This window comes from Malania oleifera, chromosome 5 (assembly GCF_029873635.1).
Source record: "Malania oleifera isolate guangnan ecotype guangnan chromosome 5, ASM2987363v1, whole genome shotgun sequence".
Taxonomy (NCBI): Eukaryota; Viridiplantae; Streptophyta; class Magnoliopsida; order Santalales; family Ximeniaceae; genus Malania; species Malania oleifera.
This window is the reverse complement of record NC_080421.1, coordinates 38,391,224-38,408,286: the sequence shown is the minus strand read 5'-3', so window position 1 is coordinate 38,408,286 and position 17,063 is coordinate 38,391,224. Positions and strand designations below refer to the sequence as shown.

Genomic DNA, 17,063 nt, shown 5'->3' with positions numbered 1-17,063 from the left:
TGAATTGGAATTTTATTCTTTACATTCTCATAATTATGGCTCTTTGTGGTGTAGGTGGATCCAACGATGCATTAAAACCCCATTGTTTTATGTGTTTGTCAATGGCTGCCAATAGTTCTTGTGTGAAGCAGTCTATTCCACCAATAAAAAGCCAGATAATATATTCCAAATACCCCAAGTAAATTAACAGTGCAGAAATAAATGAGAGACTGTCGCCAAACTGTTAGAACACAAAAAACACATATCAGGGGTCGGGGGACAATCTTTGAAGGCTTCTTCCTTAACAGCAGAGTGTTGGTGCTCTGGTGGTGTTTTGTAATTGGTAATCAACTCTAGGAATCGGAATTGGAATGATTGATTCCAATTCCTAGTGTTTGATTTGCGGGAATCTCATTTTGATTCCCATTCCATGCAGGAATGAGATCCCCCCTTTAGCCTACCTGATTCCTGCCTCATCCAGAATCCAATTCAGATTCCTGAAAACAAAATATATATTACCGCATTCACTATAATGTGCGCGTGTCAATATATATATATATAATTATATAATATAACATAATATAATATAATAAAATGTATATTACATAGATTAAAAAAATAATATTAATATTATGATATCATTAAATATAAATATATAATAATATATTTTAATATAAAATATTATAACCATTACTATTAATATTTATAATTCTATAATAATATTAATACATATTAAAAAATAATGGAATTGTATAAAATAATAAAATATTATGATATAACTATGGTATAATTATTTGATTTATTACATTATTATTTATAATCTTAAAAATAGAATAAAATATTAATGTTGACCCTTTTTTTAGGTTTATGGGTTGTGCAGTTTTGAATTGGCCGATTATCTATTTAGGTGTTCCTGGTAATCCTAATGCTGATTCTTTCTGGAATCCTGTTTTTGAGAGTGACTAGGAGACTTGATGGGTGGAAAGGACCATTCTTCACCTTAGGGGGTCAGATTTTTCTTATCCATGCGTGTCTGTCTTCTATTCCGTTGTATTATCTTCCTCTTTTTAGAATTCTTGTGAGAGTGGCATGCAGGCTTGAGAAATTAATGAGGGTTTTCTTGTGGTTGAGTGTTGGGGGGGGGGGGGGGAGTCAAAGAGATCACCTTGTAGGTTGGGAGACTTTATGTAGGTCTAAAAGGGTGGAAGGTCTAGCTTAAGCTTTTTTGGGGCTAAGTGTTCCTCTCCAAGCCTTCAATTCCTGTTCAACTTTCTTTGCTGCTACCCCCTTGTTTCCTAGAGGGGCATAAACCAGGTCCCACAACACCTTTGCCCATTTCCAATGCAAGACTATTTAGTGTCTCTGTTTGTTTTTTACACCTGTAACATCTGTTAGCTGTACAAAGACCCCTTTTCACCATGTTTCGACACCAAGAATCCTTTCACAGGCTGCTTCCTGTTAGGGGCCGTTACAGTGCCAACTGGCTGTGAATGAGTAAAACAGGTTTTTGAGTCCTTTTTTTGCATTTCTCCCCTCACTTTTGCCTTTATTGAAGCTTAGAAACTCAATCTTATGTTTCTTTATTTAGTTGGTGATTTTTTTAATAAAAAAGAATTCATTTTTTGGTTTATTTTCCTTGACATTTAGTTTGCTTCTTTTTAATAACTACCATTCAAATAAACCCAACCTTTTTCTCATTGAAGTACATATGTTCGTATTCTAAGTTTGTTCAATTTTATTTTTTCTGTTTTTTGCCTAGTTTGGAGAGTAAAATATGTTCTACTGTATGCATTTTTGTTCTTGTTTAACATATGAACGTTCTATATTTTATTTTTTGGATAACAAATGGACCATCAAAGACAAAGAGTACAAAAAGATGGCATTCTAAATTTTATATTTCTTTATACTTATGATTTCTTAGTTTGAATTTCACTTATAATAAATAAAGCAGTGAAAAGTAGCAAATGCATGCTTCTTCTCATCGATAGCAACTAAAGCAGCCAATATGACATCCAATACTTGTAGTATATGTTATGTTTAAATTGATTAAAAAAATTTACTCAAAATCACTCCAAACATGTGTATCAATATGTTTTTAAGAAGTTTGCTGATGCAAAAAATGAATTCAAGGATGCGGTGTCCTTCATTTGTTACTTAATGACTGCAACAGGTGTGACCATTACACCGTGATCGTTACTGTTACGTGTACTGATATCGTTCTTTAAAGACATGGTTCTTTATTATGTTTGCATGCAAAATGTTTGTCTTGTAAATTATGACTAGGACTATGACGTTGCAGCAAGGAGGATGCTGGGATGAAAACGACAAAACTAAGAGATGAGAAAGAGGTTCAGGATAGGCAACAGCATGCTGATATTGAAGCTCAAAAAAATTTGGAGGAAAATCTTCAGCAGTTGAAAACTCGAGAGCAGGAGCTAGAGTTAGAGGAGGAACAAATGAAAACAAGACTGAAAAAGATTGATGATGCACTTGGGAAACATGAAAAAGAGAAGTCAGATGTGGAAAAGGAGCTGCGTAAGATGAAAAATCAATATAAGGAGGCCAGGTTAGTCCAGTTTTTGGTATATGCAGTAAGTCGTGGCTGCTATAAATCCCAGCCTTATAAGAAGGCCATCTGCTTGTTATGTCTTTTCTAGATTGGATATTTTCTTCTCAATGTGATTTTCATTTATAGAAATAAATTTTTTTCTTATACAGGAGTAAACATGATAATCTGGAGTCCAGGATTGGGGAAATAGAAAACCAACTACGTGAACTGAAAGCAAACAGACATGAGAACGAGAGGGATGCCAGGTTGTCTCAAGCAGTTGAGACTCTCAAACGCCTGTTTCCAGGAGTCCATGGTCGAATGACAGAACTTTGTAGGCCAATACAGAAGAAGTATAACCTTGCTGTTACTGTTGCTATGGGTAAATTTATGGATGCGGTTGTAGTTGATGATGAGAATACAGGGAAGGAGTGCATCAAGGTACCACTTGTTGATTAAAATTAATTTTCTTACTTATCTTTGTTTATGTCATTGGCTGGATTATTGAGAACTTGTATTGTTCTCAAGTGTCCATTTGAAGATTTTTACCTCCCAATCAAACTTTTTGAGGCATGAGGATCAAGTTGTTTGGAGTGTCATATTTGAACTACATGCTAAATCCATAGTGATTTCTTTTAAGAATGAATTAGCTTGTATTTCCTAGTTTTAGTTCAAGAATATTTGAGCTGTTTTATTATGATAGTAATAGTGCTTCAGTTTAATTTTAATTTTTTCCATAAAAACATCTTTTTCTCCTTCACCAAATGCTTGTAACAAATAATTCTGCTTGACTGAAGTAAATACTAAGCTGCCGAGCACTTTACATTTAACAGAAGTATCTATTTGAAAAGTGACCTGTATTTATACCCCTCCATTTTTTGAAAAAGGTTCGTCATACTTTTTTTCTACTAGTTTGTTTTCGCCCTCTAGACATGGAATAAATGCTATATATCTGTACTAATACTCTGCCGTGCAGAATAAAATAAATGGTAAATATATAAATGAATAATGAAATTAAGAGTATAACAAAATATTTTAATTGCAAATGTTCAATTAAAAAATTATTTTTATGTGTGTGTGTTTGTGTCTAAAGATAACTAATACCCCCTCCGTAGTAAACTATAAGGTTGATTTATGATATTCCCTTTTGTATTAGTAACATCTAATTTATGGTAAAAAATCCAACAAAAGAGTCCATCCCTCCAAAGGACCATGTTTTATTATGTAGATGGTCAATAATTAAGTTGCAATCTTCCTTAACCTGGATATCCCATAATCCACACCATGATCTTAAATTTCCACGAAATTGTCGAAATTTCTGTCAAAATTTTCGGTTTCCGTCACCCTTGAGATCGAAATGGCATTCAGTTTCCGTATTGCATAATTTCCATCGAAATCTCAACGAATCATCCTGAATTTTATTGAAATCTCGAAATTTCAGAGAAACTTGTCGAAAATTTAACCATACAATGAAATTTACTTGAAATTCAAATAAGAGATTTAGAAGTGAAGTGAAATTTCTATCTTAATTTATTTTATTTATTTTTATCGAAACAAAATATTATTACAATTGCTTTTGAAATTATATGAAAAAATAAACTTACAGCAGCATTTTATTTAACCATTTATGTGTAAATTATCATTATTTGTATAATAAATAATATTTAAATGATTTATGAATTTCATTTGTATTAGCTGAATATGTTTACTGTACATTATCTTACAAATATGTTTGATACACATACTATATTACAACTTTTCTACCTCGTACACAACATAGATGTATTTAACTTGCAATATATTAGTCCTAAAACTTACATTATTATGTTTGTTAACCATTTCAAAAGTTTCACAAAGAATTCCATGTTTTACCACTGATTTCCATTATTTTTCAAATTGAAATCGAATCGAATCGAAATTTCCGTACTTTTGGAGCTTTGAAATTTGAGTCGAAATCGAAATTTAAGACCTTGATCCACACACACATGGACAGCCAAGGGGATGGCAAGTTAAGTCTCAGGGACAGATTTATATTATACTGGAATTTAAATGGGGCCAGTTATAAATTCTGATACCTTGATTGTCTCTTATAATAAATCCAATAGAAACGGAAAATGAAAATCAACACATTGACATTAATTTTGACAGTATCATGACTAAAAGATCCCCTGCAACAAAAAAGGAAAAATTAGCTTCGCTTTTCTTATGACAATAGAAAAAATTAGAGGATGATAAGTCTTTTTCTTTAATTTTTTTATTTGGGGATTATAGAGGATGACAAATCTAGATTTAAAAAGGAATGATAAACATGACAACTCCGTGACAAAGTCTATAGTTTTATATCTGACATGATGTCAAAAAGCTGTTTTCAATTGTTACATTTTTGAACTCCTAATCTCTTGTAGAGTTAAAGTAGTGTCATAAGTAATTGACTTGCTCAGTCAACCAGGGATTTATAACGTGCCTCACTTATTGGAGAATTGAGGTATTTATAGACTCGGCAAGGCTTATCAAAAGTTTTCCCATAATGAAGTTTATAATATTAACTAATATCAATTAAAAGAATAATGATTGAAGGTTTTCAATGCTTGATATATATCGTTTGCCCTCAAGCCAACAGCTTAAGCTTTTAGGTGAAGTACCAAATCTAACATGGTAGCAGAGCCATGGTTGCCAGGTGGTCCTGGGTTCTAGTCTTTTTGCTTGTGTTTGATGTAGGCTCATTAAAAAATTATTATGTTTCCAATATGGTTGTTATTCATTGTTTGTTTATCATTCCATGTGCAATTGAGCTGCATGTGTGGGGGCGTGTTAAGACTGGATATATATTGTTGGCGTGCAACCTAACAGCCTGAGTTTTTAGTTAAAGTGGTGGTCTAACAAAGTTTATCAATTCAATGATTCAAAGGACAGGAATGAAATTAAAAAGAGAAACTCCAATGATCACAAGGGCAAAATCGTCAATCAGTTTTTGTACATTGGGGTGGGGGTGGGGGTGACCATTAAAATTACATTGTGCTTTTAGTAGTTAGAATTGAGTTTATAAATTTCCTTTCACCTAATTTTTTCTGTTGAAAAGTCCAAATTTAAGCTATCAAATATTTTAATTTACAAAATGAAGTGTGATAGATTGAGGATTCCATAGCAAAATAAGGATAGAAATATGAACACACGCAAGTTGTCACTAACACAATACACACACTTTACATGTGCATGCATGCACATGTATATGTACTAAACATATGTGTGTGTACATTCATTGATGTCTCCTGGTTTTATTTGCATCCTGTTTAATAAATTCCATCCCTTTGTGCATGTGACATAGGTTGGTAGTATCATATATTTATATCATAGTTGTCTGATGCATTTATTTGTGCACTGATTATCTTATTGATCTTTTTTGTTTTTGATTTTTCTTTTTTGGTGAAACTTATCGAAAGTTGATTGCCAGTGGCTTTAGTATAATAGATTTATCTGTTTCCTTGTTTTTGTACAGTACCTGAAAGAACAAAGGCTTCCTCCTCAGACCTTTATTCCTCTCCAATCTGTCCGTGTAAAGCCAATAATTGAGAGGTTGCGCAACTTAGGTGGCACTGCAAAGCTGGTTTTTGATGTGATCCGATATCCTTTTTAGTAGCTTGAATTTCTCTTCAAATGTTTACAATGCTGGAACATTTTGCATTAGGAATTCTGCTTATTCACAAAATTTGATGGGTGATCACTTGGCATTTGCAGCATTTCACCTGCAATATCTTGCTTCATTTTCAGCTAATCGGTAACTACTGGCAACACTGTAGTTTGAAAACATATCTGGGATTTGTTAGCATGTAGCTAAACTTTGTGGCTACATAAATCATGCCAGCATATATCAAAATTTCTTTCTCAGTTCTAATAGGCATTGTGAATGGATACTGTAATTGGGCTTTGACTCATTTTGTTCCGTGTTTAGATGTTTCCTCTTGTTGACTGATTCAAACTCATGATTTAAATTTGTAAATTTGAATTTGACTCGTCATTTTGTAATGTGTCTAGATGTTCCCTATTGCTGACTGATTCACACTCATGATTTAACCTGGAGAAGTTCTTCCTCTTCATATAGGTCATTAAAAAGCCATGATTGGGTCCTATTGTGTGCTGTAAGTTACATGGAATGATTTCTGGTCTTTCTGTGCTTTGTTTGGGTGGGTTTATCTCTCTGCTTTATGTTCAATAAAACTTGTATAATATACTAGTGAATTTCAACTGCTCAAATTTAATTTCTTTTTTGGTTTCATTCCACATTCTTTGTGTCTTTATGTGTATTTTTACAATATTTAGGATTTTAGGGTTTGTACACAATTATTTCTGTGTTGTTTAAAATTTACATTTTTAGTATTTTGATGTTTGAACTTTGTTTGTATGTGTGTTTAAAACAGCTTTCTTTTGGATTCAGTACCATTATGCTGTACAGCTCTATAAATTCATTAATTTTAATATTTCATGTTTGTAGTGCATTTTTGAATATCCTATTCTCAGTCAGCTTTCTTCCATTCATAATGCCTCGATTAATGAATTTTATTCTTTGGAAAGGGGCTATTTTTCTTGGGGAAATCTTTTTGTCAGGAACCTTAGTGAAAGAGAGGTGATGATTTTACCATTTTGTAAAGAATGTTGCTCTTTTGCACGTCAAGTGAGGAATGACTCTAGGATTTGGACCAGGGATGCTAGTGGTTCTTTTACTACACAATCTTTCTTATCTCGTTTGCTGAAAACCTTGAGCTCTATATCTTTCTCCTTGCATAATTTTATTTGATGAAAGGCAAAGGCTCCTTTTCAGATCATGGCTTTCTTGTGGGCTCTGGATCGGCTTTGTACTAATGATTTATTGCTGTTAAGGAGGTTCTATTAAGCTATTAGCCCGCTTATTTGCATTATGTTTTTAGAGTCGGGTGAAACTAATGAGCATCTGTTTCTCCATTGTTGAGTGGCTATGCAGCTTTGGGCCAATCTGTTCATTGCTTTTGATGATGCAATGGTACTGCCACGAATTGTTGATGTTTTTTTCTTGGTACAGTAGCAGGGGGTAAGAGAGGGATGGTTTGGAGGAAATGTACTATTTTTATTCTTTTTTGGACTTTGTGGATTGAAAGGAGTGCGAAGGATTTCAATTGAAAAATAATTCCTTCCCATTAATTATGGGATAGAGTTGTTTTCCTTGCTTCCTTTTTGGTACTCTGGGTTCTTTCGGGGAGTTTTGTTGTCTGATCTCAAGAGGGATTGGGGCTTTATTCTAGTTGTGTTTAGGAGGATGTCTTATCCTTTGTTCTTTTAATGCTCTCACTTTTATTTTAATGGGTTTCTTTTTCTATAAAAGAAGAAAAGAAAAGAAAAATTGCCTCATCTCATAACATTTCTGGTGGCATCATTCTGTGTTTTAAAATTGGATGACCAGTTCAATTCAATCTGAGTATTATCTAGGTCAGCTTGAGTTAATGATGTTAGGGGCGCGGAGATTTAAAAGAATGCATCTTCAAAAGGCAAGAAGCCGTTCTGGTTTGATGTAACTTTTAAGTTCAAGCTTCGAACATAAGATGTGTCTGGCCTATTTAACAAATAAACGCCATCTTTATTGTCAGCGGCTTCATTTATTCTTTGGCTGTCCTGCACCTAGCATCTTGGTTGATTAATGCAGCTTGGTCCACGAGTTTGAAGGCAAGGAATGGACCAGGTCTTTTCTGTTTTGTGATTTAAGCCTACTTTCTAGCCTAATTATTTATGTAACTCTTCATGGTTCTGTTTTATTTTGTTCTTTGGTTTTCTTATGTTTTGTTTTTATTTTTATTTTTTATTATGAATGTTCCTCACATTCCATTTGTCATCATATTTTGTGCTTGAATGAATATTTACAAATCACACTAGTTTTTAAACTTAACAATCACACATTTGACCCACCCTTGGAGAAGGCTATTCTTTTTTCTGTTGGGAATACCCTAGTGTGTGATGATCTTGATGAAGCAAAGGTTCTTAGCTGGAGTGGAGAGAGATTTAAAGGTGAGTTTCTATATGTTGGTTGTCGGCATAATTCACATCGATTCTATGCTGAAGCTGACCTGTAGGTGTTTGTATTAGTTGTAACTGTTGACGGGATTCTGCTCACAAAATCTGGTACAATGACTGGTGGCACCAGTGGTGGAATGGAAGCAAGGTCAAAGCAATGGGATGATAAAAAAATAGATGGTTAGTGGTTGATGTATCAATCAAGTTTTTTAGTAAGTGCAGTAGTATCTATAAATTTATTTTATTTTTTTGCAGGGCTTAAAAAAATGAAAGAACAATATGAGGTAGAGTTGAAAGCTCTTGGATCAGTTAGAGAGTTGCAGTTAAAAGAATCTGAAGCATCTGGAAAAATTAGTGGGCTTGAAAAGAAGATCGAGTATGCTGGGATTGAGAAGGTAACTGGTGTAGTTAATATATTAGTTTACTCTCTTCTTCTTCTTCTTCTTTTATTATCTATTTTATATAAATCATGGTCTATTTGATACAATGAATTTTTCTCCCTCAAGACCACACTCCCTCCCCCCCTCAAAATAAGAGAAATACCTCTTCCATACCTTTAGGACTTGAATATAGTCGAAATGGATATTTAGCTTGCAAATCCATTCCTGGTCTATTATTTATTATTCCCTTTTGTTTTCTCTTGAGGGAATACCCTTTGGTAATTCAGATTGGTTCATAGCAGCTTTGTACTGGCAACAAGCCCTCTAACCATGACTTAAAATTGAATTCTAGCGAACAAAGCTGATTTTAGATGCTTCAATAAAGTACATATTTTTTTCCTTTTTGAATCTGGTTTAGAAAGGAAGAACTATTGTAATGACTAACGAACAGTGAAGGTTGTTTAATAAAGTATGCAAGTTAGGGTTGCATACCAGCAATGTGAGAGTAGAGAGGATTGAGCAGTCCTTATGAGCTCAGGTACAATGTAGCAGGAGGTGAAGGAGTTGGATAATGTAAGTACATCAAAGGCAAGCGCGATGCAAGGATGATGATGAGATGAAGTTAGGGGAGTAAAGTACAATGCTGCAGTAGGTTACGCTTTCTAGAGAGAACATCTGGGTGAAGAAGCTTTTATATGAGAATGGACAAAAAGATCTCAAAATGAGTTGAGTGAATAGTGATTCCTGGTTGGCCATCATCCAGTAGGGTGATTGCAGTATGTCCTTGTCAGTAAGAGAGAGATGCATGATCGGTCAATAAGAAAGTGATACATGATTGGTTAGATGAGAAGATAAGAAGGGGACCTCTTGGTGCAGGAATAGGTGAAAGCAGGCCATATGTCCAGGAATGGAAAATGGAATATTTGAGCTTACTTGGATTGGTTAACTCTCCAACCTGCACCAAATTGTCTCTAATTTGTCCCATGAATCTTGGATTAGTGAGAACCTGCTACAAATCACATAATTAACCCCCCTTCCAACATGCCCAGACTCTCCTTTTCTTGCATTTGTACTATTTCCTTTGATTGTTGCACGATCAAATTCCTTAACATCAATCAGTGTTGAGATAGTCCAAAGAAGAAGAAAAAGTCAGCTTACCTATTGTTTTGCTAAGAGTGATGTTAGCTTATGTTTACACATTAGACTATTTGTAGTTCTTTTAAGGATTTTTGACATAAGGATGAATGATTCATCCTAATGTAATGGTGTGTAAATAATAATGTGATTAATGGTACTGATGCTTCTGAAGTATTCTGCAATTGATGGATGCATATCAAATTAAAATTTTTCTTGGTGGGTTACAAGGGCAATCATGCTTTAAGACCTTAAATGGCTCTATCACCTGATGTATGTGTCATGTGCTTGCTAGTGGTGAGTATCGTGCTTATCTTTTTCTTCACTGTTCACTGGCTTGGAGCTTATGGAACAAGCTTTTTGGCTCGTTCAGAGAATGTTGGATTTGCCATGTGCCTTTGTTATTTGGCAGACATTTTTCTGATTGATTTTTAGAGGTTTTGATTGGCATAAGAATGTAAAGGATTGAATGTTAAGTGTTTGCCATTTTATGGGTGCTGCGCAGCGTTTGCCATTTTTATGGACATTTGGCTCTAGTGAAATGCTCATATTTTTCATAGCCATGTTTCAATTGATTTGGTTTGAGACAGGATTGTTTTCTTTGCTTTGTTGTGGGTGTTCCAGTCACCTGGTTTTGGTAGTCTGCCTTTATGTGATATTCAGCATGATTGGAAAACTCCGATAGCCTTTTTTATTTCCTTTTTTTTTTTTTTTTTCCCTTTTTGAATTTTTCCGATTTGTCCAAGAGGATTTCTCATCTTCTTAATTTTTTTTTTTTTCGAGTAGAGTGTTCTCCTTTTGTCAAAAAACAAAAAAGGAAAATCATGCTTTTTTTTTTTTTTAGTATTGATTTTTTTTGGGGGGGGGGGGGGCTTAAAGAAGAACTTTATTGAGGAGAAGAATTAAAATACAAGGAAAATTGGTACAACAAAGTTTTCCAATTCCACTTAATAAATTAATTGCGCTCTTTAAAAGCTCTAGGTGCATAGTCTCAGAAGGAGGGGCGAAAAACTATATCATCCCAATTCCCAAAGAAGATATTGGCAAATGTTGACACTCGAAGATAAGATATGATAAAATCCACAAATTTGAATCATCCATATCCCTTCAGACCCCTAAAAGCAGGTAGAAAACTATCCTGCCAAAACAACCGAAAAGCTTTATTCCACATATTTTGAGCAGCTTAGCGGTGCAAGAAAAGACGAGAACGAGATTCAACACTACTAAAGGGACATTGCACAAAATATTAGGAGACCAACGCTTTAATAGGTCTTCTAACTTGTGGTGTTACACTTATTTAAGAACTGCTAACCAACCAAAGCACTATGCTTGGATTGATTTTTTGCTCTCCAAATATAATTTGCTATGATATGAGAAAAGAAGTTATAAGAGTGTGTGTACATGTATCATAATTGTCCCAAGTCCAAATCACTGAAAAGAATCCAAAGAAGTGAGAAGAAACATGGGCTCATCTACCTCTTCACTATTAAGATCTCAGAAGAAATGGAAATTTCAAGAGCACAAGCCCGTATCAATAACTAAAAATCTTGCAGTAGGTGCATTATGAAGACTAGAGAGGTGATGAAGACAAGAAAAGCTACAGAAATGGGAGGAAAGTACCGTGACCATTTGCCTACCAAACACCGAGCTGACAATACCTATTTATGGTTCTGATTGTTGGGCATCCAAGCAGAGGCATGACCATGAAATACTTAAGAGCTTTATGGGACTAAGAATGTCACGAGAGATTTATGATAAAAAAAAAATGTAAGTGAATTCATTTGTGAGATGACAGAAAGCTGTGTTAAATATGTTTGGTTATAAAATAAAAACTATGATCACATTGAAGTTGCTTCAAGGAACATGAGAAGGCCTAGAATCATGTTATTGCTTGTTGGGGCTTCAATGAAATATATTACAGCCTATATTTTTACAGGTAATATAATTTACAGGGAACTGTGCTTGTGATGCATTCAGTGTCCTAATCTTTTCACAAACAGCTAGTCTCAAGCCTGGGTAAAGGAGGAGGGTTGCGTTAGGTAACTGATAGCTAGCTTAAAACTTGTAAGATCACTATTGTATGAATCGTTATATATTATTCACTAGGGCGTCCCCTACAAGCAAAGCATTGCACTTATACTGCTTGGGTGTAGCAAAAAGTGGGAGAGGGTGTGTTAGGTCATCGTCTTGAAGCGATGTGCTGTGTCGGCATCCAGGTATTGTGTCAAATATGCAAGGATTCCCTCATTATTCTAGACTTGGGTGGGTGAAGAGATTAGTTCAGGTTACTAGGATTATATTAGAAACATTGAATATAGGGACACGTATGGGTAAAAGCTTGGAGATAGTGGACACAATAATTAGAAGAAAAATTAATGCAATCTGCCTTCAAGAAACTAAGTGGGTAGGTGAGAAAGCTAGAGAAATTTAAAAATTAAGAGTCAAACTTTGGTACATTGGAAAAGAAAAACATAAAAAAGGGGTAGGAGCCATTGTAGACAAAAGATAGTGTTGTAGATGTCAAAAGAGTAAGGGATAGAATGAAAAATCAATATGGTCTTAGGCCAAGAGATAATAAATGTCATTAGTGCTTATGCTCCTCAAATAGGCTTAGCAGAAAACCTTAAGATACAATTTTGGGAAGATATGATAGTATTATACAAGGGATATTAGGCACTGAGAAAATATTTGTAGGTGCTCATTTGAATGGAAACATTACAAAGGATAATAAAAGTTATGATAGGATGCATGGAGGACATGGATATCGAAATAAAAATGAATGTGGCGATATGATCTTAGACTTTGCCGTGACATATGATTTTATTACAATGAATACTTGCTTTAAGATGAGAGAAGAACGCTTATTACTTTCAATAGCTGAATAAATAAAAGTCAAATAGATTTTTTCTTGACTTGGAGGGTAGATTGTTTGTCATGTAAGAATTGTAAAGTTATCCCAAGTAAAATTTTAGCTGTACAGCATAGTGTTTTAGTGTTAGATATATAAAAAATGGAAGAGAAAGGGTAATACAAATCAGTGCAAGAGAACTAGATGGTGGAATGGAACCTAATAGAGAAAATATAAAGATAAAATGATCAAAGATGGTGATTGGACAATAGAAGATGGTGTAAAAGCAAACACTATTTGGAGTAGGATTGCTCTATTAAAAAGATCACAAAAAAATTTTAGGTGAATCAAGAGGAAGATTCTCGAATAGCAAAGAAAGTTGGTGTTGGAATCAATATGTTCAAAAAGTTGTAAAGACAAATAATTTTGTATAAAACTTGACAGAAATGAGGATATTTGGTGAACTTTGAAAAGTATAAAGAGGTGAGAAAAGATGCAAAAAAGGTTGTTAGTGAAGCTAAGCATAGATCATTTAATAACTTATGTCCTAGATTAGATGCAAAGGAAGGAAAAAGAGACATATTTAAACTTGTTAGAGCTAGAGAAAAAAAGAGTAAGGATTTAGGTAATGTAAAGTGTATAAAAAGTGAGGATGATATTGCCTTGGTTAAGGAAGACATGAAAGAAAGGTGGCAAAATAGCATTATTAAGCTAATTAATGAAGAACAAATAGAAGGCTTATACTTAGAATTGACAAAGGAGGAAAAAGTTATAAATATGAGATTTATTCGCAAAAATGAAAAATGGAAAAGATATAGGACCGAAAATAGCCCGATTGAAGTTTGGAAATGTCTAGTTGATAACAGAATTATATGGTTAACTAATTTATTTAACACAATTATAAAAGCTAAGAAATAACAGAGGAATGGAGGAAAAGCACTTCAATGCCTATATACAAAAATAAAGGATATATTCAAAATCGTAATAACTATCGTGGAATTAAACTTATGAGTTATACAATGAAATTATAGGAAAGGGTAGTTGAACAAAGATTAAGGTTAGAAACAATGGTCTCAAAAAATCAATTTGGTTTTATACCTAGGAGATCTACTAGAAAAGCTATATATCTTTTAAAGAAGATTAATGAAAAGTTTAGAGAAAAGAAGTGGGACTTGCTATGATGTTTTTTTTCATATAACTTTGAGAAAGTATATGATAGGGTAGCTTGGGAAGTTCTATGATGAGTTTTAGAAAAAAAGGGGCGTGTGTAGTTGGTATGTTGATGTCATTACAAATATATACAATGGAGTAATGACTAACATTAAGACTATAGGTGGAGAGGCTAGGGAATTTTCAATCACAATAGGTGTGCATTCAGGATCTGCTTTGAGCCCTTATCTTTTTGCTCTAGTGATGGATGAACTTACTAGGAGTATCCAAAATGAGGTTCCATGGTGTATGCTGTTTGCAGATGACATTGTCTTGATTGATGAAACTAGGGGTGGAGTAGGATCTAAGTTAGAATTATGAAGAGAAGGTTTAGATTCTAAAGATTTTAGGATAAGTAGAAATAAGATAGAATGTATGAAATATAATTTCAGTCATAGTTGGAGGAATGTTGGAGAAAAGGTTAAACTTGATGGTCAAGAAATTAATTACACTAGTAGATTTCGATACCTTGGATCTATTATGCAAGCAAAGGAGAAATTGAAGATTTTATGCATAGAGTTAAGCAGAGTGGGTAAAATGGAGAAGTGCTTTGAGTGTGCTATGTGATCGTAGAATATCCTGAAAATTAAAAGGGAAGTTCTATAAGATGAATGTAAGACCATCTATGCTATATGGATATATTAAATATTATTATATTTAATTTACTTATATTTATTTATAATTTAATAATAATTATAGAATGTTGGGCGACTTATTTAAAATGTAAGAGTTGCCAAAATGAGAACCCTAAGGTGGATGAGTGGTGTAACATTGAAAGATAAACTAAGGAATGAACATATTTGCGGTATGTTAGTTGTAGCTTTTGTAGAAGATAAGATAAGGGGAGGACAACTCAAATGGTTTGAGCATTTGCAAAGTAGGCCAAATAGTGCGCAAGTGAGTGAGCGAGTTACTGTGAGAGTTAGTGGAAGGGGTTTGGGTAGACCTAAATTATCTTGGAATGAGATACTGAGTAAGAATTTAATAGTCCTGAATTTGTCAAAGAAAATTGCCCCTGATCGCGTAAATTGGTGGAAAAAGATTCATGTAACCAACCCCACCTAGTGGGACTTGAGGCTTGGTTTGTTGTTGTTATATATAATTACAAGGAATAGTGCTGGAAAAGAATTCATGTTGTCAATTCAAGATATGAAAGGTTTTGTTTAGCTGGCTTGATGGTGTCTGTCCAGTTAACATGATAAAACATAATCTTACCTACCTTTTGAAGTGCATGTGCACGTGCATTGTGTAAGTCTCTCTTGACTGGATTATCTTTGGTTATCAAATGAAGGGCATGATACAACATACTTTTATCTCTTGTAATGCTTTCCCCTGGCCCTAATTATGCTATACTTTTTACAGCACAACTGTTTTACTTGGAATTTTTTTCTTTTTCCAGAAAAGTATTAAGGAAAAATTTTCAAGATTGCAGCATGAGAAGCAGAATATTAAAAAAGAAATTACCCATATTGAACCAGAAATTAGAAAGGTACTTTTACAACTAATGCTTTCATTTGCTCTTTTGCAGTCATAACTATTCCAACAACTTAATTTTGTGGCTTTTTACTCTATTTGCAGCTAAAAGCTGTCATTGATAAAAGGGCTGCGGAAATTGGCAAGCTGGAGAGGAGGATGAACGAGATTGTAGACCGTATATACAAAAATTTCAGTGAGTCTGTTGGGGTGAGAAACATCCGTGAATATGAGGAAAACCAGCTGAAGGCTGCCCAACAGATGGGTGAAGAGCGGCTTAGTTTGAGCAACCAGTTGTCAAAGTTGAAGTACCAGTATGTTTCACACTCAAATAACTTCAAATTTAGTGGAACTCTTTCCTTTTGCATTCCACTACATTTATGTGGTTTCACATCAAAGTGTTGCTTTATCTACTTCCCAAACTATTGCAAGCATACAAACTTCTCAAAATTCTTTTTTCCCATTTGATTCTAGCCATCCCTTCCCATTTTGGGGAGGCAGTTGAGAGTTGAGTTGTAAGACCAAGTCAGAGAGCAGCTATATCCTTGCAGGGTATCTGTCTAAATCATTCCCGTTGTTGAGGGGCAATAACAGGGCAGGTGGTCTGCTGATTTTCTACTGTTTGTCTACAAACAAGAAATAAATACACCACAATTATCTCTTTGACATATTTAAATGTGCTCTGCTCTCTATCAATAACCATTTACCTATTGGAATGGGGGGTTTTAAGGCTAAAAACCAAGGTTTTCTACTTGTTTTATCCCTGCATCACCTGCCTAGTTTTATACAATTTTTACTGCCTTTATTTTAAAAATACTATTCAGGTTAGAGTATGAACAAAATCGGGACATGGAATCGCGCATTGCAAAGCTGGAATCTTCCCTCAGCAATTTAGAAAGCAATTTAAAACAGGTTCAGAAGACAGAGGCTGATAACAAGTTAATGATGGAGAAAGCAACAAGTGAGATTGATCATTGGGAAAAAGAAAAGCAGGGTATGGTTTCATTTTTGCATGTTTTATTTTGTGGGGTTTTTTTGTTTTTTTTGCCTTCTCCCTCTTGCCCCTTATTCATTACTTTCTCTCTCCCTATTATTTTTAGAATGGGAGGTGAAGTTGGAAGAATGTGATAAGGATATCCAGGAATGGAAGAAGAAGATTCTATTGTTTCATTTTTGCATGTTCTATCTGGGCCTGGTTTTTTTTTTTTTTAGCTTCCTGCTCCCTCTTGCCCCTTATTCATTATTTTCTCCCTATTATTTTTAGAGTGGGAGGTGAAGTCGGAAGAATGTGATAAGGATATCCAGGAATGGAAGAAGAAGATCTCTATCACTACAACAAGCATTGGAAAACTGGAACGTCAGATAAATTCTAAAGTAAGTTTAATATATTTTTTTTCTTTTTTTCTGCAAAAAAATTGTCAAACTGCTGCATCTAATAGATTCTGCAATTTTTTTT

General features: G+C 34.1%; 1 protein-coding gene across 1 annotated transcript in view; it reads left to right on the top strand.

Annotated features, from left to right (window-relative positions):
- LOC131156175 (structural maintenance of chromosomes protein 1) overlaps positions 1 to 17,063 on the top strand; it is a 62,685-nt gene that overhangs the window by 42,375 nt on the left and 3,247 nt on the right. Inside the window, exons 5-14 of the mRNA XM_058109637.1 lie at positions 2,279 to 2,545; positions 2,698 to 2,968; positions 6,024 to 6,150; positions 8,450 to 8,557; positions 8,636 to 8,743; positions 8,819 to 8,958; positions 15,534 to 15,623; positions 15,713 to 15,921; positions 16,432 to 16,601; positions 16,872 to 16,981. Of these exons, the coding sequence (XP_057965620.1) occupies positions 2,279 to 2,545; positions 2,698 to 2,968; positions 6,024 to 6,150; positions 8,450 to 8,557; positions 8,636 to 8,743; positions 8,819 to 8,958; positions 15,534 to 15,623; positions 15,713 to 15,921; positions 16,432 to 16,601; positions 16,872 to 16,981 (1,600 nt within the window). The remainder of the gene's footprint in view (positions 1 to 2,278; positions 2,546 to 2,697; positions 2,969 to 6,023; positions 6,151 to 8,449; positions 8,558 to 8,635; positions 8,744 to 8,818; positions 8,959 to 15,533; positions 15,624 to 15,712; positions 15,922 to 16,431; positions 16,602 to 16,871; positions 16,982 to 17,063) is intronic.